The sequence below is a fragment of the Macaca mulatta genome, chromosome 20, assembly GCF_049350105.2.
Source record: "Macaca mulatta isolate MMU2019108-1 chromosome 20, T2T-MMU8v2.0, whole genome shotgun sequence".
Taxonomy (NCBI): Eukaryota; Metazoa; Chordata; class Mammalia; order Primates; family Cercopithecidae; genus Macaca; species Macaca mulatta.
Window position 1 is genome coordinate 5,943,411 of NC_133425.1, and position 19,065 is coordinate 5,962,475.

The following is a 19,065-nucleotide window of genomic DNA, read 5'->3' on the forward strand; positions in this document are numbered from 1 at the left end:
GTGAGCGGCAGCCGGGCTGGGTGCATGGCGGGGGGTGGTGCCACGTGTGTGCAGCGGGCGTATTTGTGGTTTCAAATCACTTTATGATGTGTTCCTTGTGATCCCCCAGAAGGACTCAGAGACCCCACATCAGGTTAGACTCGTGGATAAAGTTTCTTACAGCAAAGAACGCAACAGATGAGGCAGGAAGGGCGTCCGGGCAGCCGGAGGCTTTGACCCCCCACCAGGGCTACACCGGCGTGCAGGCGCATACACACTGTCGAGCGGGAAACTGCAGGGGTCAGTGCTGTGTCTCTACTGAGGGGAGCCCCTTTGAGCCTCTGGGTTCCCAGACTTCACTGGGGGACTGGCCACATAGGCCCACTCTGCGGGTGACCAGCCAGGGCATCTGAAACTCGGGACCTGACAGTGACCCAGGCACATTCACTGCTCTTGCCGTTCGCCCGTGACAAGCCACGGGGCGTCGCTCTCCAGGCGATGATTGCATCATCCATCACTCATACGACAGACTTCCGAGGGCCCGGCTCCTGGGGTTGGCCACGGCTCATTTGTGGTTCCCCTGGAGCCTCGAGGTGTCTAGAGCGGCGGCTGCCAGGGGAACTCCGTGCCTTAGGCCTGTCGGTTCTCGTAGAAGAGTTTCAGGAAGGCGGGGTTCTGTAGGGCCGTCCTGGGCACCCTCCATGCCCACGAGGAGGCAGTGCCAAAGCTCAGAGGAAAGGGGGCCTCTGTCCCTGCTGCTTCTACCCGGGAACCACCAGCGGTTTCTCCTCCTTCAGAAAGAAAAGGAAACCCAGACCTGTGCCAGTGTGTGGGAGCCCTCTGTCAGGCGGGTCTGTGGGGGCCGCTGCTGCCTGTTGGCCGTTGGGGTTGGCCCCCGTGGCTGGTGATGCCCTTCTCCAGGCAGTGCCCTTGTGTGGGTTCTGGCAGGTGTGTGCAGGCCCCCAGGTGCCCTGCGTGGCTTTGGTAGGGTTAGCCTTCCTTGTTGCTGTCCTCTCACCCCTGCCCACCCTCCTCTGTCCCCAGCACCTTGCGGTCCCCGTCTTCCCCCATCCATGAAGAGGATGAGGAGAAGCTCTCCGAGGACGTGGACGCCCCTCCCCCACTGGGTGGTGCAGAGCTGGCCCTGCGGGAAAGCAGCTCCCCTGAGGTGAGGCCCCCCCAGGGAAGCTTTGTGTGCCCGCCCTGGCCAGCCCTCCTCCAGCTTCTGTCGCCAGAATCAGAGCCCATCCCACTGCCCGCCTGGGCACTCCCGCACTTCTAGGCCCTTGCTGAACTGCGTGGCTCCTTAGCCTCGGTCTGTGGATGCAGCAGCCCCGGTGGAGCGGCTCTGTGGGTCCCGGGAGGGCCATACCTGATGGCGGCTTGTCCTGGAGGGGTGGCCGAGGCTCTCTCTGAGCTCCAGGCCACTTTACGCTTTGTTTTCTAGAGTTTCATAACAGAAGAGGTTGATGAGTCGTCGTCACCAAAACAAGGTGAGCCCCTGCTTCCGTGGGTACAAACCGCATGCAGAGACCAGGCAGCCCTGGCTCACTGGGGTCTTAGGGCTCCAGGTGGCGTTGGGCCAGCACCTCTTCTGCCCCAGGAACCCTTGGCCAAGAGGCCTCTCTTGGCGGCACTGGGATCCCGGCTGGGAGGGACTGAACGGGTGACAGGGTCAGGCCGCGCTGTTCGCCCTGCAGGGCCGTCTGCCTGGGATGGGGAGCACCTGCCAGCGTTCAGTCCTTGTTTCGAAACATGAATGTGTGATGTTTCTATGATCAAAACAAAAAAGCCTCATGCTCTGAACATCCGGGACACAGTGTGAAAAAGGGGGAAAAAAAGCCCCGTGCGGGGGATGGGAAGGAGGGAAATAGACGAGAAACACCTGGCTTTGGGGTCCCTGGAGAGCAGGTGGGGTCACGGTGGAGTCCTGCTGGAGCCCAAGCCTGGGGCCCCCACAGTGGCTACAAAGCTCTTGGGTAAGACGGCCCTGAGCCTCCTGCCCGGAGGGACCTGCCGGGACCTGGCCCCTGCCGGCAGATCCCTGACCTCGCCCTCCACCTTCAGGGACCCGAGCGCCTTCCATTGAGAACGTCCTGCAGGACGGCAGCCCCGAGCACTGTGGCCGCGGCCCACCTGCTGACATCTACCTGCCAGGTAAAGGGACTGGGGTCTGGGGGTGAGGGGCTGGGTGCCTGTCTCAGTGTCCAGGGAGGGGGCCCTGCTCTGATGGTCGGTGCATAGCAGCAAGGGCTGGTCCATGGGAGCCCGGTTCTCTCCCTGGCTCTAAGCCATGCCCCTGCTATTGACCCTGAAGCAGGATGCGGGCCAGGGCCATGGCCGCAAGGCAGCCTCGTGCAGGGCCTGGCTCTTCCCTCCCCGGGGCCACCTTGGCCACAGGAGGCGAGAGAGGCTGCCTGTGAGGCTGGGGTCCTTTTCCCTCTGCCTCCTGCTCCCTGCCAGGAGGGCAGATCCAGCCCCTCTGGGATCACCACATCTTCCCCCACCCCTGGTCGTATCAGGCGTCCACAGGCCCCCTGCTGGGTGCCAGGTGAGCTCCTGGCAGTGCCTGAGAGCTGCAGACAGAGCAGGAGCAGGTGCCACATGCTGTGCTGGGTAGCGGGGGCCCTGGGCCACAGAGAGCAGGGGCAGTGTCTTCTGGGTCACCCTGCCCCAGGCCTGACATAGGCCACCTGATGCAGCAGCACATCCCAGGCCAGGGCACAGAGGACAGGCGGGGGCACCAGGCGCCAGCGGGGGGCAGCAAGACCGGGAGAAAGGGTTCCTCTTTTCACCTTGTCCAGAGGCTTGGGCCCAGGCCCGGTCAGCTAAGCACCTTCGTGCTCTGCTCTGCTAGGATAAGATCCTCAGTTTCGCATCCTAAGCTCCAAAGACCGGGAGGGAAGGGGGGGCTCTCAGACTTGTGTCTCAGCGCCTGCCGCGAAGCTGTCTGTGGCTCTGAAACTGGGATGAACAGCTACAGCGGTGCGTTCAGACATGACCCCAGAGCCACTGCGTAGGGGCAGGGCTCCTCCCTTGGGGCTGCCAGGCCTCCTCACCCCCTTCCTGGCCCCAGGGCCCACCATTGCTCAGTCCTCCTGAGTCACCCGGTGACCTGGGCCTGGCTTTGGGTGGCTGTGACGTGCGTTAGTTGGAAAGGGGCTCTTGTGTCTCTGGACTCTGGCTGAGCAGTGGCCTGTGCTCACGGGCTGGGAATGACAGGCTACAGGAGCAGGCACTGCCTCTGGTGCCCTGACGGCCACAGCAGCCTGCCCCCAACAACTCACAGCACAAGGCGTGTTTAGGACCAGGTTACCTTAAAGTGACACAGAATTCAAGTAAGGTCTTTCAAAGGACCTCAGATATTTCATTCTGATGAAAAACTTGGGGGGTGATCGGGGAGGGGCCAGGAGGACCTCAGCTTCTGGGAGCCACGAGCATGACATCTGATCCTGCAGGGTGGCCCCGTGGGGCAGCATCTCAGAAGCTGCGCCTCCCCTATGTGGCCAGGCCTGGGAAGGATCAGGACAGCCACTGCCGGCCCACACAGATGAGGCCAGGACTCCGAGTCTCATGCCCCACTCCCAGGGGAGGGTCTCCGGCCTTCTTCAGGTCCACAGACGGGGGCAGGCAGCAGTCATCTGTGGAGGTGGCAGAGGAGAGGCCGAGTCTACATCGGGGCAGCCTGAGGTGAACTCCTGGGCCCCGGGCCCCCTGTTGGAGTCGGCTGCTGCTGAATGCCAGCAGGTCAGCCTGACGGCCTCAGTTCTGAGCCACAGAGAGCGCATCTGCCTTTGGGGGCCATGTGGCGCCATCTCCATGGCTGTCAGCCTTGTCAGCACAGGTTTCTGTGTGTTTTTAAATCCATGTGGTGGCCCCTCTGTTCCAATGGCTTTTTCACTTGTCAGAGCCCTGGACTGTCTCCGTGTCTGTGTGTAAGGCATGATCACACACAGGAGCCTGTGGTTTCTCATAGGGGTGCAGCCGCTGCCTGGCGGGGTGGGCAGCATCAGTGAACCCTGGTGTCCCTGTAGATGGGAGGGCCCCTGAGATGGTGAACCCCGGGGCCCTGGTGTCTTGGAGTTTCCCTGGGCTCAGTCCTGTCCGGCCCCAGCCCCCCACCCAGGGCCTTCACTCCTGAAACCAGAGGTGGACTTCGCCCGCCAGGTCCTTCACGCGCCCTTCCGTAGGCTGCGGCGGTGGGAGCTGCAGGAGGGAGGGGCAGGGCCAGTGCGCTCCTCTGCATTCAATTCTGGCCGCGCTCTGCCTCCCAGCTGTGGTTCTCCTTCTGGGTTCTCTGTGGTTGCAGCAGAGCATTTGTTTCTACATGGCCTTGACCCCGTCCCCAAGCTGGTGCCCTTGCTGTGGCTGTGCCGGCTGCTGCGCGCTTGCTAACCGAGCTTCCGTCTGTCTCTCCTCCTCTCCGCGCAGCCCTGGGGCCCGACTCCTGCTCTGTTGGTATAGACGAGTAAGCCGGTACGTGACCTTCCAGACGCGCTTCGGGGGCTCTGACGCGCGTCCTTGGAGAGAGGAGCCTCCCCTGCTCTTTGGCGGGGTTCCTTCTGGTTTTCGGGTCTTCGTCCGCATCCGTCTTCCCAGGGGCCCTGGATTCCGAATCCAGAGCTCTCCAGTGGCTGCTGCACCTTTGCCCAAGAAAGTGGCCTCCTGGGGGGTCCCGACTTTTGGGGCCAGAGGGCTCTCCATCTGGACTAGGCGGCCAGTCAGGCTCTTCTTCCAGCCTTGAGGGGCTCTGGAACAGTCCCAGCCCAGGCAGGGAGACAGTCCCAGCCCAGGCGCGCCAGAGCCACTGTCCCCTGCAGGAGGCAGGAGCTTGAAGGATCAGGGCAGCACCGTGGAGGGAACCCCAGGGAGATTTGGGATGACGTGTCCCGAGGGGAGAGCCCCAGGCCTGGGTCTGGCCTTGTTCCCGGTGGTTCCACCATGAGTTCCCATCGGTCCTGCAGCAGATGCGTTAGGGCGCTCGGCAGGTCCTCTCCCGTGTTGTGGTCATGGCTTTAAGTAACAACTCATGGGGAAAAGAATGCGCCCCAGATTGGGAGAGCCCCTGTATCACCTGTTTCCAAGCTCAGTTCCCGTCTCTTGGAGGGAGTCTGTCCTTGAGGGGCCCTCTGGTGCCCAGGGCATAGTATCTTGTATCCTGTCCTGAGGGCGTCCGCTCACACAGCCACCTGCTCCCTCCTTCCCTTGTCAGCATGGCCTCCGTGGGCCTGGCGTCACCGTGGGCCTGGCAGAGAGTTCCTTGTGAGCTGCCTTTGTGCCATGAGCTGCCGACTCACTTGTCCCTCCCAGTACTGGAACCTTCTGGAACACCAGCACTTAGTGATAGAAGGCCCTGTGAGACTGGCACTCCCCTTTCCCACCCCAAGAGGCCCTCCCCATCCCGCACAAGAGGTGCCCTCTACCAGGGTGGCCAGGTGAATGTTTTACAGAAGGCCGCTCTGGCCAGGCAGTGGTTCACACCTGGAATTCCAGTACTTTGGGAGACCAAGGGGATAGATCACTTGAGCCCAGGAATTCAAGATCAGTGTGGGAAACAGACCCCCTCTCTATAAAAAATAAAAAATTGGCTTGGGCGTGGTAGCTTGTGCCTGTGGTCCCAGCTACTCTGGGGGCTGAGGTGGGAGGATCGCCTGAGCTGGGGAGGTCAAGGCCCACTCCAGCCTGAGACCTGTCTCAAGAAAAAAAACACACACACACCCATTCCAGCTTGAGACTATGTCTCAAAAAATACACACACACACACACACACACACGCGCGCGCGCGCACATGGGGGAGAGAGAGAAGGCAGCTCCAAGAGTGCTAGCAAAATGTAGGCGGATGGATTGGTGACCCTCTGCCTTCCCGAAGGGTCTTGGCACACATGCTGCGTGCAGCTCTGGTCTGCCGAGGCCCGTGCAGCCTGCTAGGAAGTGCCTGGCGGGGGGGGTCCAGGCTCTAAGAGGCCCTTTCCCCTTGGTGGACTTGAGTCAGAACTTTGCTTCTTTTGACTGCGCTCTGCATTCCCACGAACCTCTTTCTTCTTGAGCCCAGCGAGTCCCTCTGTTGACCCCTCTCCTGAGCCATCATACCCCTAGATTGAAACGACACTCAGCACCTTTCAGAGGGGCCCGGCCAGCGCGTCGGTGGAAGGTGCTATGCGAATGTTACGATTCAGGTCAAGCTTCCAGAGGCGGGAGTGCCGGTGTGTTCTAGAACAGGGCTCACAGCCTCGGAACCCTGGTCTCGTCGCAGTCCCCGAAAAAAATAGCCGCCCTTCACCTGAGAGTGGGGCCTGGGCCATGTCTACTGGGAGCCATGCGTCAGGGCTGGTGGCTGGGTATCGGGCAGCCCTGAGGCCATGCTGGCCCCGTCCCAGGCTCCGCACCAGCACTGTTGCCCAAGCCCCAGGGACGCCAGACCTATTCGGGGACAGCGCCTGGCAGTATCGTGTGCAGGCCAGTCTGGGTATTGGGGCTCTGTGGGAGGCTCCTCTCTCTGCCTTGCAGCAGCCACCTGGAGCCCACTGTGAGCACAGGCTGTTCTCATCCAGGGCTGCTCCCCACCCCTGCACCCTAGGCTGACTGAGTTCCACTAACCCAGCCAAAGGACCTTGGCAGGACAGCGGCTGTTACATCCCAGGAAACTAACCAGGGCAAGGGCAGGAGACCCAGAGGGCAGCAGCCACGGTGCTGTCGCATTCTGACACGGGGCTGCAGCTCTGCTGCTGGTGTCGGGGGAGGTGGGGTCGTCTGTCCTGAGAGGGACACAGCGTATTTGGCACAGCCGGAGAGTCCTCCGGCCCTTGGTGTGCTCTCATCTGAGTGAATCTGCTGTTCTGGCCACGGGCGGCGGGAGTGGGGGTGCCGGATGGCCCAGCCCCTTGGGGGGTCTCCAGATGGGTAGGAGCGGGTGGCGCGGGACCAAGCATCCGAGTGTGACCCTCCTCCCCTCCCTCTGCTCCCACCTGCAGGATGGCCCACCTCCATGGAGATGGCCCACGGCCTCGGCACCACCAGCCCCACCTGGCCTCCACTTGGTGGCCCCAGCCCCGATCCCAGCACCGCCGAGCTGACCCCACTCTGAGAGCCTGGCCGAGCTGGCAGCATGGAGCCCTCAGCTCCCCAGACTTTGCCGAGGGGCTGCCCCGGACCCCGGTGTTAGCCGGCCTCTCCTGTCTGCATGCCCCCGCGGCCACCAGGCTCCATGGGGCCATGGTGACCCTTGATCAAAGAGCACAGTGGACTGTTCCCTCCAAGTCTCCCTTTTCTACAGTTGATATATTTGTAACTGGTACAAGATGAAGGACAGCAGCTTTCCATCCCTCGTTCAGAGCCCTGGTTCCCCAGGGTCCCGCGGGCTGAGCGGCTGGGGCTGGGGCTGCCCACGTGCGGCCTGTGCTGGCTCTGCCTGCCCCCGCAACACTGCGGTCACTGCCCCAAGAACTCAGCAGACCTGCAGAAGAGATTTACCAGTGGTTGAAGCACTGTCTTCACAGATGTTCAGGGGCAGTGGGGGGCTCCAGGCACGGTCAATGAAGGAAACAGTGCCTGTCCGCCCACCCTGCGTCTCATTGTGGCGACCTGGCTGTCGCTGCTTTTTGTCCTCTGCCGTGTTTGCGTGGCCTCAGTGCCCTCTCTGGTGCGTCTCCGCTGGGGCCCTCAGTGCTCGGGGCCTGGGGTGCATGGGTGCCGCCCTGGGCAGTTAGTATCTCAGCCCGGTGCTGGGCCTGATCGAGGGGCGGAGACATAGCAGCTGCCAGCATCCAGTGACCTTGTCACCCAGCTCCATACCTTCTCATGGTGCTGGCTTTGGTGACATCACCAGGTCTCTCCAGGTGCGGGGGCTTCTGTTCGACAGGTTACTGCCAGGGAGGACCTGGCGGCCTCCTTGTTCCCCTTTGCCATTGGAATGTCCCCTTGCAGGTTTTTTTTTTTTTTTTTTTTTTTTTGGGGAGAGTTTCACTCTTGCTGTCCAGGCTGGAGTGCAGTGGCGCTATCTTAGGTCACCGCAACCTCTGCCTCCCGGGTTCTAGTTATTGTCCTGCGTCAGGCTCCTGAGTAGCTGGGATTACAGGTATGTACCACCATGCCCGGCTACTTTTTTTGTATTTTTTTTTTTTTTGTATTTTTTTTTAGTAGAGACGGGGTTTCACCGTGTTAGCCAGGATGGTCTCGATCTCCTGACCTCGTGATCCGCCCGTCTCGGCCTCCCAAAGTGCTGGGATTACAGGCTTGAGCCACTGCGCCCGGCCCTTTTTTTGTATTTTTTAGTAGAGAAGGGATTTCTCCATGTTGGTCAGGCTGGTCTCAAACTCCTGACCTCAGGTCATCCACCCGCCTTGGCCTCCCAAAGTGCTGGGATTACAGGCATGAGCCACTGTGCCCGGCGCCCTTGCAGATCTCTTTGATTTGGTTCTATAGCAGGCTTCTGTGGCAGGACTGGCTTGGGGAGGAGGGAGCCAGCAGCAACACTGGGGAGTGGGGTCCCAGCTGGGAGGCTTGGCCTCTGGGCGACTTCATCCTGTTTGTTTTTTTTTTTTTTTTTTTTGTAAGGTAAAACTCCTGGGCAGCAGATGTGCAAAGGGAGAGTACCTGGGCCTGGTGACCCAGGGCTGGAGCTGTCCCAGTAGAGCCCTGGGCTGGGAAGGTGTGTGCTGCTCCCTGGCCCCAGAGGGCTGCCCTGCAGCCGGGCCTGCGGATAGGACAGCCGTGGGGCAGCTCAGTGCCCTCCCCTGAGGCTCACGGTGGCTCTGAGCACAAGCTCTGCCTAGTGGGCACTTGGGGGAGACCCAGCAGTGAATAGCACGGTCCCCACACCCAGGCCAGCCACCCCTCCTGCTCGTGCACACGCACGCACATGCTCTCACCTGTACACGCTCACACATGCACGCCCACTCGCACATGCTCACATGCACACGTTCACACATGCACACACGCTCACACATGCTCTCACCATACACGCACATAATGCACATGTTCCCATGCATGTGTGTGTACTGGGACCGAACATCTCCCACACACCTCTCCCGCCCCACGCACCTCTCCCCGCCCCACGCACCTCTCCCCGCCCCACGCACACACACACACTGCACCACCCCCCCGACCAAAGCCCCAGCCTCTGGCCATCGGTCCTGGTGCCAGAGCTCTGCGTGAAGTTTGGGCCGCAGAGTGGCCTGCTGGGACTTCCATGTGCTGCCGTCTGATGTGTTCAGATGGGCTCACCGTTGGTTCGTTTTTACTGTATATTTATAGTAATAAAATCATGCAGCAATATCCTGTCTGCTCCTTCCTCTGGGTGCAGCCCTCGGGATTGTGGCTATTTCCTGACCCGGAGTTTTGCCGCTGGGTGGTTGGTGGTGGCTCCCACACCCTGGCAGCTCCATGGCCTCTGCCCGGCTTCCCTCCGGGGCAGTGAGCAAGGTGAGGGCTAATGAGAACGGGCAGCTCCCAGCCATCCCTGTCAGGGCTGGTTGTCTGGTTGGAGGGAAGCCACAGCCTTGAGGTTGGGCTGTCTCCTGAACAGGTGGTGCGGGAGCCCAGGGCCTCCAGCTGTGAGTTGTCGTTCTGTCCCCATCTCTAGCCCCAGCTATTTCAAGGCGTTTGCTGTGTGTCAGTGGAGGCGGAACAGTCGAACAGCCGAGGGCGAGGGCCTGGCCGCAGGCCCCTGCCTTGCAGGCAGTGAGATGCCCAGCAGCTCATCAGAATCCTGCCAGGTGTGGTTACTATTAGGAAGAAAGCGAGCGTGGTGGTGAGACGAAACCGTACAAGGACTCACTTAACCGGGCGGCAGGGAGGGCCTCTCCGAGGAGACTTAAACAGCCCTGAGGGCTGAGGAGGAGCTGGCCCTGGAAGAATGTTCCAGGTGGCAGGAGTGAGCCTGGTGTGTCCCCTGGGGACAGCTCCTGGCTGGAGTGAAGGCTGTTGGATAGATACTGAAGAGCTTGTAGGGGCTGCTGGAGTGTTTTTATAAGGGGGAGTCGGAGTTTTAAGAATAGGTTTCCAAGCAGAGGGGCAGTGCTAGAGCCCTGTGGCTGGTGGGTGGAGCCTGGACGGCGGGAGCAGGTCTAGCCACCCATGGTTGTGGGCTTGCAGGCTGGAGCCCAGCCCCAGGCCTCTGCACGGCCCCTGCTCCCCGGCCCAGGGAGTGGCCAGTGCCCCAGGGCACCCACCACACCACCGCCTACCACTCAGGGCCCCAACTCCTTTGGCGCAGGTCAAGCTGCCACCATAGCCCTTCTTCGACTGAAGACTGTGAGGCTGGAGGGGAAGCCCATGTTCTGGCCCATCAGTGCCTGCCCTGAGAAGGCTGCCACCCATGGACCCTGCAGCTGCTCTGACACGCCTGGGTCTGGCCCCATCCCAGTGTGGGTAGAGGGGTGCCCAGGGTGTCAGACGGGTGCTTGCATGGGCCAGATTGGCTCCCCATCTACCTCCCAACAGACACAGCACTTTTTTTCATGTCTGGTCTTCGGAAGGGGCTGGAGCAAGGGGAGCCTCCCCTGCCGTGCGCCAGCGTCCCACAGGCCCTGGGCACTGGCAGGGCTTGGCTGCCTAGGGGTGGGGGCCCTCTTTGGGTGGAAGGACCCTTCCCCTTGCTGCCCTCTCGCCTTCTGACATGGTCGCTCACCCTGGAATCTGGACTTCCCCTGCTGCCTGCAGCTGTCCCATGTGGCCGCTGTCCCATGTGGCCCCTGACCCACTGGTGGCCATAGGAGGAGACAGAGGTGCCCTCTCTGGGTTCTTATTCTCCACATCTGACACCACCATGGACCTAACAGGTGAGTTTCCAGTGCCCACCCTCTGCCTACCTCTCCTCCTGCTTGGCTCCACTCAAGGCAGCCTTCTCTGTGCCAGTGAGCTTGGCCTCACTGCACAGCTCTCCTGAGACTCTGCCCCAGCCCTGGGCACCCATGCTGTGAGTGCAGGCGGGTGGTTCATGTACTTAGCAAATCCATTCCCCCCGTGGGGAGGAAAGTGGCCTTGGGCCCTGTTGCTGGTGAGGTGAGCCTTGCCATCATGGAGTTCAGCGGACCTCGCGCTCTCGGCCTGTTTCTGATGTTTCTGAGCCTGAGACATCTCCAGGACAAACACAAGGTAAGTACCTCAGGCTCTTGTGGAATCGGGATCCTGTCTCTGTCACTAGCTGCTGGGTGTACTTAGGCAAGTTCTGTCCCTCTCTGAGCTCCAAGTTCCTCATCGTAAATTGGGGAAGCCCCTCTTCCCCCAACAGCACGGGGTGCCTGGCATGGAGGATGCTGGAAAGCTCCAGCCCCGGAATTTAAGTCACTTTCTGCTCAGCAAGCTGGGTCCACAGAGCCCCAGAGCTCCCAGTCGTCTGCCCTGACCCAGCGTGGACTCGGGGACTGGGGCGCTCAAGCCCTGCCTGGCCCTGCTTCCTGTGCTGTCCTGGATCGAGCCGGCCAGCAGGGTGGCTAGGTCGGGACTGCTGTCGTGCGTGGCAGGAAAAGGCCGTCGCCCTCCGGGCTCGGGTCCGGTGGCGCTGGCAGAGCAAGGCTCCGGGGCATTTCTGGCTTGTGTGGTCGTGCCAAGGGCGCCATTGCGGATGCACAGGGCCATGCGGGCCGGGTCCGCCTCCTGGGGAGAAACGGGTGAGCGCAAGGGGGATCGGCGCCATTGAGGGTGGAGAAACCGCAGGGATTTTCGGCTGTCTGCTTTGGGGCGCCAAGGAAGATGTTCGTCGACCACAGTGTGAACCTTGAGCCACCACGGCACCGACCAGTCGACTGGGCGATCCCGTCGGAGGCGGGGCCGCCGCCCGGGGTGTGCGACTATTGGGTGACGGCTGACGCTCACCGCCTTCCTTTGCACACCGCTCGCTGCACCTCTCGACGACGCGCCGCGGCGCTGCGAGGGGCTCGGTCCGGGGTGCGCCGGCGATTGGCGGGGGAAAGGGACCCGGGGGTGCGGCCGCCGGCGGATTGGTGAGGCGCGGCGGGGGCGGGCTCGCGCATGCTCTTAAGTGGCAGCGACGGGGACGGGGTCAGTGCCAAGATGTCGACGGCGGCGGTTCCAGAGCTGAAGCAGATCAGCCGGGTGGAGGCGATGCGCCTGGGGCCGGGCTGGAGCCACTCGTGCCACGCCATGCTGTACGCCGCCAACCCTGGGCAGCTCTTCGGCCGCATCCCCATGCGCTTCTCGGTGCTGGTGAGGACGGGAGCGGGAGCGGGCGCGGGCGGGCCGGGGCGGGGGCGTCCGACGATCCCCCGGCTTTGACCCGCGCTCCCTTGCAGATGCAGATGCGTTTCGATGGGCTGCTGGGCTTCCCCGGGGGCTTCGTGGACCGGCGCTTCTGGTCGCTGGAGGACGGCCTGAACCGGGTGCTGGGCCTGGGCCTGGGCTGCCTGCGCCTCACCGAGGCCGACTACCTGAGCTCGCACCTGACCGAGGGGCCCCACCGCGTCGTGGCGCACCTGTACGCACGGCAGCTGACGCTGGAGCAGCTGCACGCCGTGGAGATCAGCGCGGTGCACTCGCGCGACCACGGCCTGGAGGTGGGGCCGCCGCCCGGGCCCCGCCCCCCGCCCCGGGGTTTGGCTCTGGCCCCGTGGAAGGCACCGATGGGTAACACGTCTCCTGAGGGTCCCCTGGCCGGGCTGGGTCGGGTGTCGCTGTCTCCAGCAATGGGGTGGGGAGAGGGGTCTGGGGCTGGGGGGCCGGGAGAGGAGGGGCGGTGGTGGGGGCCGGGGCTGGGGCTCCCTCAGGGCTGTGTTACATCTGCCTTGCTGCTGCCATTGCCAATCCTGGGAGTGGGGAGTGGGATCGGTGGGGAGGAAGGGATGGGGGAGGAGCGGGGCTTGCTTGGGGAGTTGGGAAACTTGAGCACAGCGGGGGTCGTAAAACTTGGAAACCTCATGGGGGGCGTGAAGGCTCTTGGTATTTGTGTTTTGTGGTCTGGAAGGGTTGGACTCCAGGTGTTCAGGCTTCGTTGGGTGGACGGGAAGCATGGGGTGTGGACCCCGGGTGGTGGTCTAGGTACGAGGGGGAAGTGCATGGGGTCAGCCTCCACACTTGCTTGGGGAGGAGGGGGCTGCACTGCTCCAAGGGAGCTGGTTGGCTTCTGCCAGGTCCTGCCTGGGTCTCCCATTAAGTCCTTGGCAAAGCTGGCTGCTCATACCCTGGCCTCCTAGCTTCCAGGCCCCTCCTGCCGGGGGGGCCATTGCGTGGCAGGCCTGGCCCCAACCCCTACCTCCTGTCTGCACAGGTGCTGGGCCTCGTGCGGGTCCCGCTGTACACCCAGAAGGACCGAGTCGGAGGCTTCCCCAACTTCCTGAGCAACGCCTTTGTGAGCACGGCTAAGTGCCAGCTCCTCTTTGCCCTCAAGGTGCTCAACATGATGCCTGAGGAGAAGCTGGCTGAGGCCCTGGCTGCGGCCACCGAGAAGCAGAAGAAGGCCCTGGAGAAGTTGCTCCCAGCCTCGTCCTGAGGGCTGCCTGGGCTGCTGGCACCCTCCCCTGGGCCGGAAGACTGGGAATTCCTGCCAAGTGTGGCTTCTAGAGTGTGTGTGTGTACCCCACTTCTGACTGCCTAGGGCAAAGGGGCATCCTGTCATCTCCACTGTCCCAAGCAGTCACTAGGTGGTGGCCAGGCCAGCTGGGACCCAGCCCATCCTCTCAGGCAGAGCAGGGTGGTCTGGGCACGCTGGGCCTGCCTCTCCAGCCTCCCAGGCTCAGACCCTCCTGTGTGTGTGTGTCTCATCCCGGCTGGTGGAGGCCCACAGGGACTGCGCACAGCTCCAGGGCCACTCGGAAGACGGGATGTGTGGGTGGAGGATGCCTCGTCTAGGTCAGCATTCCTGCCTCCTTCCTGAGCCAGCTCAGAGCCTGGGGGAGAGCCAACTTGGGGTAGGAAGTTAATACTGTTAATTTGGGTGGTTGTTGGATTTACTTTGCTAGATTTTCTCTTTCACCACGTGTGAACTGTGGGTGAGGTTTCAAAGTAGCTTCACCCCACGTGGCTTGGTTCCCAGGGACAGTCAGGGCCTCGGGGGCTCAGCTATGTACGACGAAGCTGTCGAAGGAGAAGACAATAAAGTCACTCCTCAGCTGCTCTGTGTTTCTCAGCTACTCTGTGTGTTTCGGTTCTGGATGGAGCCAGCTCAGGCCTCCTGCCCTAGGGGGAGGGAGGAGCCGCCCCAGCCAGAGGCATGTTTGTCCCCAGTGCTGACTGGGGGCACTCCCAGCATAAGCGCTGTGCCCATCAGCCAGGTTGGGGTATCTGGGCTGAGACCTTCAGGGAAGGCTCCCCTTCCTGATCCTGATGGCCCTGGCTGCACCTGAGCTGACCTGCTTTGCAAACCCGCCCTACACCACCATCATCTGCAAGCAGCTCCAGGGGCTGGTGTAGCAGTGCAGGCTTACTATGCAGAAGGACAGCAGCAGAGCCATCCCTCGTGGTCTCCTACAGCCTCACATCTGGAAAGACTCCAGTGGCATCGTCAGAAAATGTTCACAGCCCATGCCTGGCCTGGTGAGGGAGGTGGTGGTCTCAGCGCTCGGTGTGAGGGCAACATGTCGGGGGAGGCCCTGTCCTATGGCGGGGTGGGGATATTCTTGGCTCTCGAAGCCTTGTCTTGAGTCACGTGGGCTCCAGGAGCAAAGGCGCTCCCGAGCAGCAGGGGACACCCGCCGAGCAAAGGCGCTCCCGAGCAGCAGGGGACAGGGCAGTCACGGTTGCTGCACTGGCCAGGGGCTCATGAATTCATCAATTCATGAAATTGAACTGAGCCCTTCAATAGCTGTTCAATTTTATTTTCCAACAAATGGCATTTTCCAGGCGCCCCAGTCCTCACCCCTAAGGTCACACCTCAGTTGGCACCTGTGTGTGTGTATGGATATACTTGTCCCCCAGGGCCCTGCCTGGTCTGGGCCAGGGCAGCCCATGAACTCTGGGCCTCACCACCAGGTTCTGGGTGAGACCCTTGTCCCGCCTCAGTGCTGGCCCGAGGTGCTCGGCCAGGGCCGCAGCCCCTGTCTTGCCTCTGTCTGCCGGCTGCTCCCGGGGCCTGATCCTCTGGCCCCCACTGGGCCTGGGCTGCACGTGGCAGCTGCCTGCTTACTGTCCTCTTCACTCCCTGGCACACAGCTTCAGGGTGGACCAATCACCCAACGTCAGATTCTGAAAGAAAAAGCCCTGGTAAGAAGAGAGGGGGACAGGTGGGTGCGCACGCACACCTGCAGCTGCCCAGACAGGCCCTGCTGCTCCCGCCACGTGGGATGCAGGCTGGCAGACACTCACCGGCCCGCGGGCTAGGGCTCCCGCCACTTCTTCCCGTTCAGCACCTGCAGCTTCTCCAGGCTCTGGGTCACTGAGCACAGTGCTTGCCCTGAGGAACGATGACCTTGAGCCTCTCCCTCCCAGGCTTGGTAAAACTGGGTAGTGCTGCCCAGGGCTCTGAGCTGCAGGATGTGACCTGCCCCTCAGCCGTCATGGCCCCAGCCCCGAGGTCAGCCTTGGGGTAGAGGGACTCAAACTTGCTTTCCCGGGAAAGGGGTCCCTCTGCCTCCCTTGGAAACAAGGAGCTCTTAGTCTTCAGCAAAGTCTGGTCCCCGGAGACTCACCCATCTCGTGGACACGGTCCTCCAGGGCTCCCGAGAGCTCGGGGAGGCTCATGGCCTGCAGGGACACTTGCCAGCCCTTGGTGTCTGTGGTGCAGGATGGAGTTAGCTGTGGGTCTGTGTCCCCACAGGCCCTGCTTTATTCTGAGCCCATGCAACCAGGAGAAGCTGCTTGGATCAGAGCCTCCCCACCCGCCTGGCAGTGTCGAAGCGACCTCCTAGGGCCAAGGCTGGGGAGCCCTGTTGTGCCCTTCCTCCCACGGGCTAAGCAAACACTACGAGGCCCGGGTCAGCCCAAGAGAAGACAAAGCTGTGCCGGTGGGGACCCGGGTCTGGGCCCTGGCTGGAGGCTGCAGAAGTCACTGGCGGTCTGAGCACAGCACAGGCAGCCATGGCACAATGCCTCCCACCCCTGGGGTAGGCGGTTTTCCCGTCACAGGTGAGGAAGTGGGCTTGGGTGCCCAGGGCCCCCTCTCCTTGGACTCTGGGATCATGTGCACACAGGGACCTGGAGAGTGGCTGCCGGCCAGAGAACCAGGCCAAACCCGCTGGGTCAAACCCCGCTTCAGGGCTCCCCGCTTTCTCCTCTGCCCAGTGCGGAGTCAGGCCGCTGCTCTTACCAGCTGCGGGGAGGCCTGGGCCCAGGGTGGCTGCACCAGGGGGATGGTCCCGCCTCACTCGGGATGACAGCTCAGCTTGACAGGCTCTACCAGACACAGGAACAAGTGCTGGTGAGGGCAGAGGCCTGGCCGTCACAGAGCCCCCACCTCAGACCTTCAAGGGGAGGGAGGGACTCTGCCCTGTCCCTGCAGCTGGCCTTGGTGAGCTGGCCCAGTGCCCCATGAAGCTGTGCTAAAGAGCAGGAGGGAGAGCGGTGCAGATTCCCGACCCCGACTGCTGCCTGGCTCTGCCCGCAGGAAGGAAGGGCCTGGATGAAATGGGGGGGTGGCTCCAGGCGCTGAAATCCACCTCTCAGTTACAAAATCAGGAGGAAAAGATGTCTGGGGGCCCAGGGGCCAGGCGGTTGACCACTGGAGACCCAGCCCAGGCCAGCTCAGAGCCACTCACCGCAACTGGTCCAGGACAAGGGCAGCGTCCCGGGCCAGGGCCCACGTCTCCTGCAGATGGGCCTGGAGGTCCTCGCGGGCACGGTCCTGCTCCAGCAGGCAGCTCTCCACCACGGCACGCAGCTCCTGCTCCTGGCACACCTGGCCCCGCATGGCCTCTACCTCCTCACAGCGCTGCAGGGGGGCGGGAGGCTGGGAGGTAGCCGGGCAAGCCAAACCCCTGGCCATAGCCCTGTCCTCTGTGGCCTCTCCCCTTGCATCCAGCTGACCCCTCCACACAGCGCCCACCTTTATCTGTCAGAGATGGGGCCAACTCAGGGGTGTTGCCCTGCCCCCCACCCACAGCCACTCACCTTGTGCAGCTGGATGGCGAGCTCCTGCATCTCAGCCTCCAGCCGGTCGGCGTAGGCCAGCTCCAGGGCGTCCCCGGGCAGACGGGCACTGCTGTGCCAGCGGGCAATGGCGGATGTCATTTTCCTCTTGGGCCCAAACAGCCTGCAGGGGGAACATGACCAGGACGTGCCTCAGCCTCCCAGGAGCGCTTTACATGAGCAGGAGTTTGCCCCAACCCCAGGCTGAGGGCCAGAGCAGCCCTTCTGGACGCACGTGATGCCGATTTCCTTCAGGTCACTCTCAGTGAGGGTCAGAAAGATGCGGAGGTCCACGTCCTGCTCCTCAAACACCTGCAGGTACTTCAGACACCCGATCTGCTCCAGCAGTGTGGCCAGGTCCTGGCAGGCACAGGGGACGGGTTGGGGGAGGTAGTGGCCGACGATAAAGCAGAGCCATTTTCCTCCGCTTGGAGCCCCACCGCTTCCCCAGGCTTAGCACCAAGACCGGGCCTGTGTGTAGCCCCCAGGCTGTCCCTTCCTACTCTGGTGCCTCAGGCAGGGCAGGACGTAGCAGGCAGGTAAGTCCTCACACTATGGTTGGCCACCTGGGGACACTGTATGTTCATCACGAGAAACTGGCCGCCTCCTGCCTCACGTGCTGAGTTCTGTGAAGGGGCGATGGAGCTGCTGATCCGGACAATGCTTTGTACACAGAGAGCGCTGTTCTCTAATTCTAGTCTCCGTGTCCGACGTTCTGATTTCCACTTGTCTAAGCGCAGCTCTTCTCCAAGTTTACCTGCCTGGAGTTCACCGAGCGCCCTGGATGTAAGATCCGTGTTTTTGATCCACCTGAGATGGTCAGGCTGTTGTTTCTGCTTTTCTCTTTTTCTGCAATGCCACTGTGTGGACGCTGTCAGCGTGCTTCAGGGGGTCACGGGTTTCTGTTCATTTTTTTCACTCTTTCTTTCTGTTCCTCAAGCGAGATGATCTCAGGTGACCTGTGTTCACAAGTTTTCTGTTTCTTCTGCCTGCTCAATTCTGCTGTGAGCCCGTCTAGTGATATTTTCATTTTAGTTTACTTTTCAACTCCAGAAATCCTACTTTTGAGAGTTTATTGCTTTTAATGGAGAAACGAATGTTACTCTGCCATTTGCCTCAAGCTGTTTTCTGAAAGAAACATACTTAGGACACTACCCAGACCAGACTCCACTCAGTGTGTGTTGAAGGGACCGAGGTGTGCGCCTGTTCACTGAGTCGGGGGCTGCAGGGAGAAGCCGGCATAGCAAGGCTCTACTGAACAGCACAGCCGGTGCTTTAACAAATAACCAGCCAGGCCGGGCGTGGCGGCTCATGCATGTAATCCCAGCACTTTGAGAGGCCAAGGCAGGCAGATCACAAGGTCAGGAGCCTGAGACCAGCCTGGCCAACACAGTGAAACCCCATCTCTACTAAAAATACAAAAAATTGGCCGGGCGCGGTGGCTCAAGCCTGTAATCCCAGCACTTTGGGAGGCCGAGACGGGCGGATCACGAGGTCAGGAGATCGAGACCATCCTGGCTAACACAATGAAACCCCGTCTCCACTAAAAATACAAAAAAATTAGCCGGGCGTGGTGGCGGCGCCTGTAGTCCCAGCTACTCGGGAGGCTGAGGCAGGAGAATGGCGGGAACCCGGGAGGCGGAGCTTGCAGTGAGCCGAGATCGCGCCACTGCACTCCAGCCTGGGCGACAGAACGAGACTCCGCCTCAAAAAAAAAAAAAAAAAAAAAAAAAAAAAAAAAAATTAGCCGGACATGGTGACACGTGCCTGTAATCCCAGCTACTTGGGAGGCTGAGGCAGGAGAATCACTTGAACCCGGGAGGCGGAGGTTGTAGTGAGCCGAGATCGCGCCACTGCACTCCAGCCCAATGACAGTGCGAGACTCCATCTCAAAGAAAAAAAAAACAAATAACCCACCAGAGCTTCCCTCTGCCTCTCTTCTCCGTGTCTCTTCTGACTGCACAGGGTAGCAGAACTCAGCAGACACAGGTGACACAGCTGAGCTGTGAGTCACACCTGTCATCCCTAAGGTAATGCATGGTCAGAGGGACCACAGCAAGGATGAGGATGGTG

General features: G+C 61.6%; 3 protein-coding genes and 1 long non-coding RNA gene across 58 annotated transcripts in view; 2 read left to right on the forward strand and 2 right to left on the reverse strand.

The window, feature by feature from the left end:
* MGRN1 (mahogunin ring finger 1) overlaps positions 1–9,250 on the forward strand; it is a 65,765-nt gene extending 56,515 nt beyond the window's left edge. For 4 of the 19 annotated variants that reach the window (XM_077985495.1, XM_015125545.3, XM_077985497.1 and 1 more), the window contains 6 exons: positions 1,024–1,147; positions 1,427–1,472; positions 2,047–2,136; positions 4,411–4,455; positions 6,951–8,101; positions 8,251–9,250. In XM_077985495.1, the coding sequence (XP_077841621.1) occupies positions 1,024–1,147; positions 1,427–1,472; positions 2,047–2,136; positions 4,411–4,451 (301 nt within the window). In that variant the 3' untranslated portion in view covers positions 4,452–4,455; positions 6,951–8,101; positions 8,251–9,250. Of the gene's footprint in view, positions 1–1,023; positions 1,172–1,426; positions 1,473–2,019; positions 2,137–4,410; positions 5,581–6,950; positions 8,102–8,209 lie in introns of those variants that run through there. The other 15 variants (XM_077985496.1, XM_077985500.1, XM_077985499.1 and 12 more) reach the window with 7 other exon arrangements.
* Positions 132–5,318, reverse strand: LOC144337863 (uncharacterized). Its single transcript, XR_013411495.1, has 3 exons — positions 3,296–5,318; positions 1,352–1,751; positions 132–770 (listed from the first exon to the last, which is right to left on the reverse strand). It is a non-coding gene; the product is annotated as an uncharacterized LOC144337863 (long non-coding RNA).
* NUDT16L1 (nudix hydrolase 16 like 1) lies at positions 8,529–14,046 on the forward strand. Of its 6 annotated transcripts, none has more exons than XM_001097827.5 (3): positions 8,529–12,144; positions 12,231–12,561; positions 13,202–14,046. In XM_001097827.5, the coding sequence occupies exons 1-3, from the start codon at positions 11,950–11,952 to the stop codon at positions 13,294–13,296; spliced, it is 621 nt and encodes a 206-aa protein (XP_001097827.3). In that variant the 5' UTR covers positions 8,529–11,949; the 3' UTR covers positions 13,297–14,046. The 6 variants fall into 6 exon arrangements, with proteins under 6 accessions (XP_001097827.3, XP_014981038.1, XP_077841663.1 ...); XM_015125552.3 differs by having other exon boundaries at positions 12,231–12,491; XM_077985537.1 differs by having other exon boundaries at positions 12,231–12,491; positions 13,322–14,046.
* A 685-nt stretch (positions 14,047–14,731) lies between these two features.
* Positions 14,732–19,065, reverse strand: part of ANKS3 (ankyrin repeat and sterile alpha motif domain containing 3) — a 39,334-nt gene continuing 35,000 nt past the window's right edge. For 26 of the 32 annotated variants that reach the window (XM_015125547.3, XM_077985406.1, XM_077985422.1 and 23 more), the window contains 7 exons: positions 17,228–17,352; positions 16,975–17,116; positions 16,623–16,795; positions 16,175–16,260; positions 15,558–15,641; positions 15,235–15,322; positions 14,732–15,114 (listed from right to left, as the gene is read on the reverse strand). In XM_015125547.3, coding sequence (XP_014981033.3) covers positions 15,246–15,322; positions 15,558–15,641; positions 16,175–16,260; positions 16,623–16,795; positions 16,975–17,116; positions 17,228–17,352 — 687 coding nt within the window. In that variant the 3' untranslated portion in view covers positions 14,732–15,114; positions 15,235–15,245. Of the gene's footprint in view, positions 15,115–15,234; positions 15,396–15,557; positions 15,642–16,174; positions 16,261–16,622; positions 16,796–16,974; positions 17,117–17,227; positions 17,353–19,065 lie in introns of all 32 variants that reach the window. The other 6 variants (XM_028840678.2, XM_077985410.1, XM_077985405.1 and 3 more) reach the window with 1 other exon arrangement.

Excerpts from the sequence above, each read along its gene's own strand:
- NUDT16L1 (XM_015125552.3), top strand. The coding sequence starts at position 11,950 with ATGCTCTTAAGTGGCAGCGACGGGGACGGGGTCAGTGCCAAGATGTCG. Across the intron at positions 12,145-12,230 it reads CCATGCGCTTCTCGGTGCTG|ATGCAGATGCGTTTCGATGG; the intron begins GTGAGGACGGGA and ends GCTCCCTTGCAG. Across the intron at positions 12,492-13,201 it reads CGCGCGACCACGGCCTGGAG|GTGCTGGGCCTCGTGCGGGT; the intron begins GTGGGGCCGCCG and ends CTGTCTGCACAG.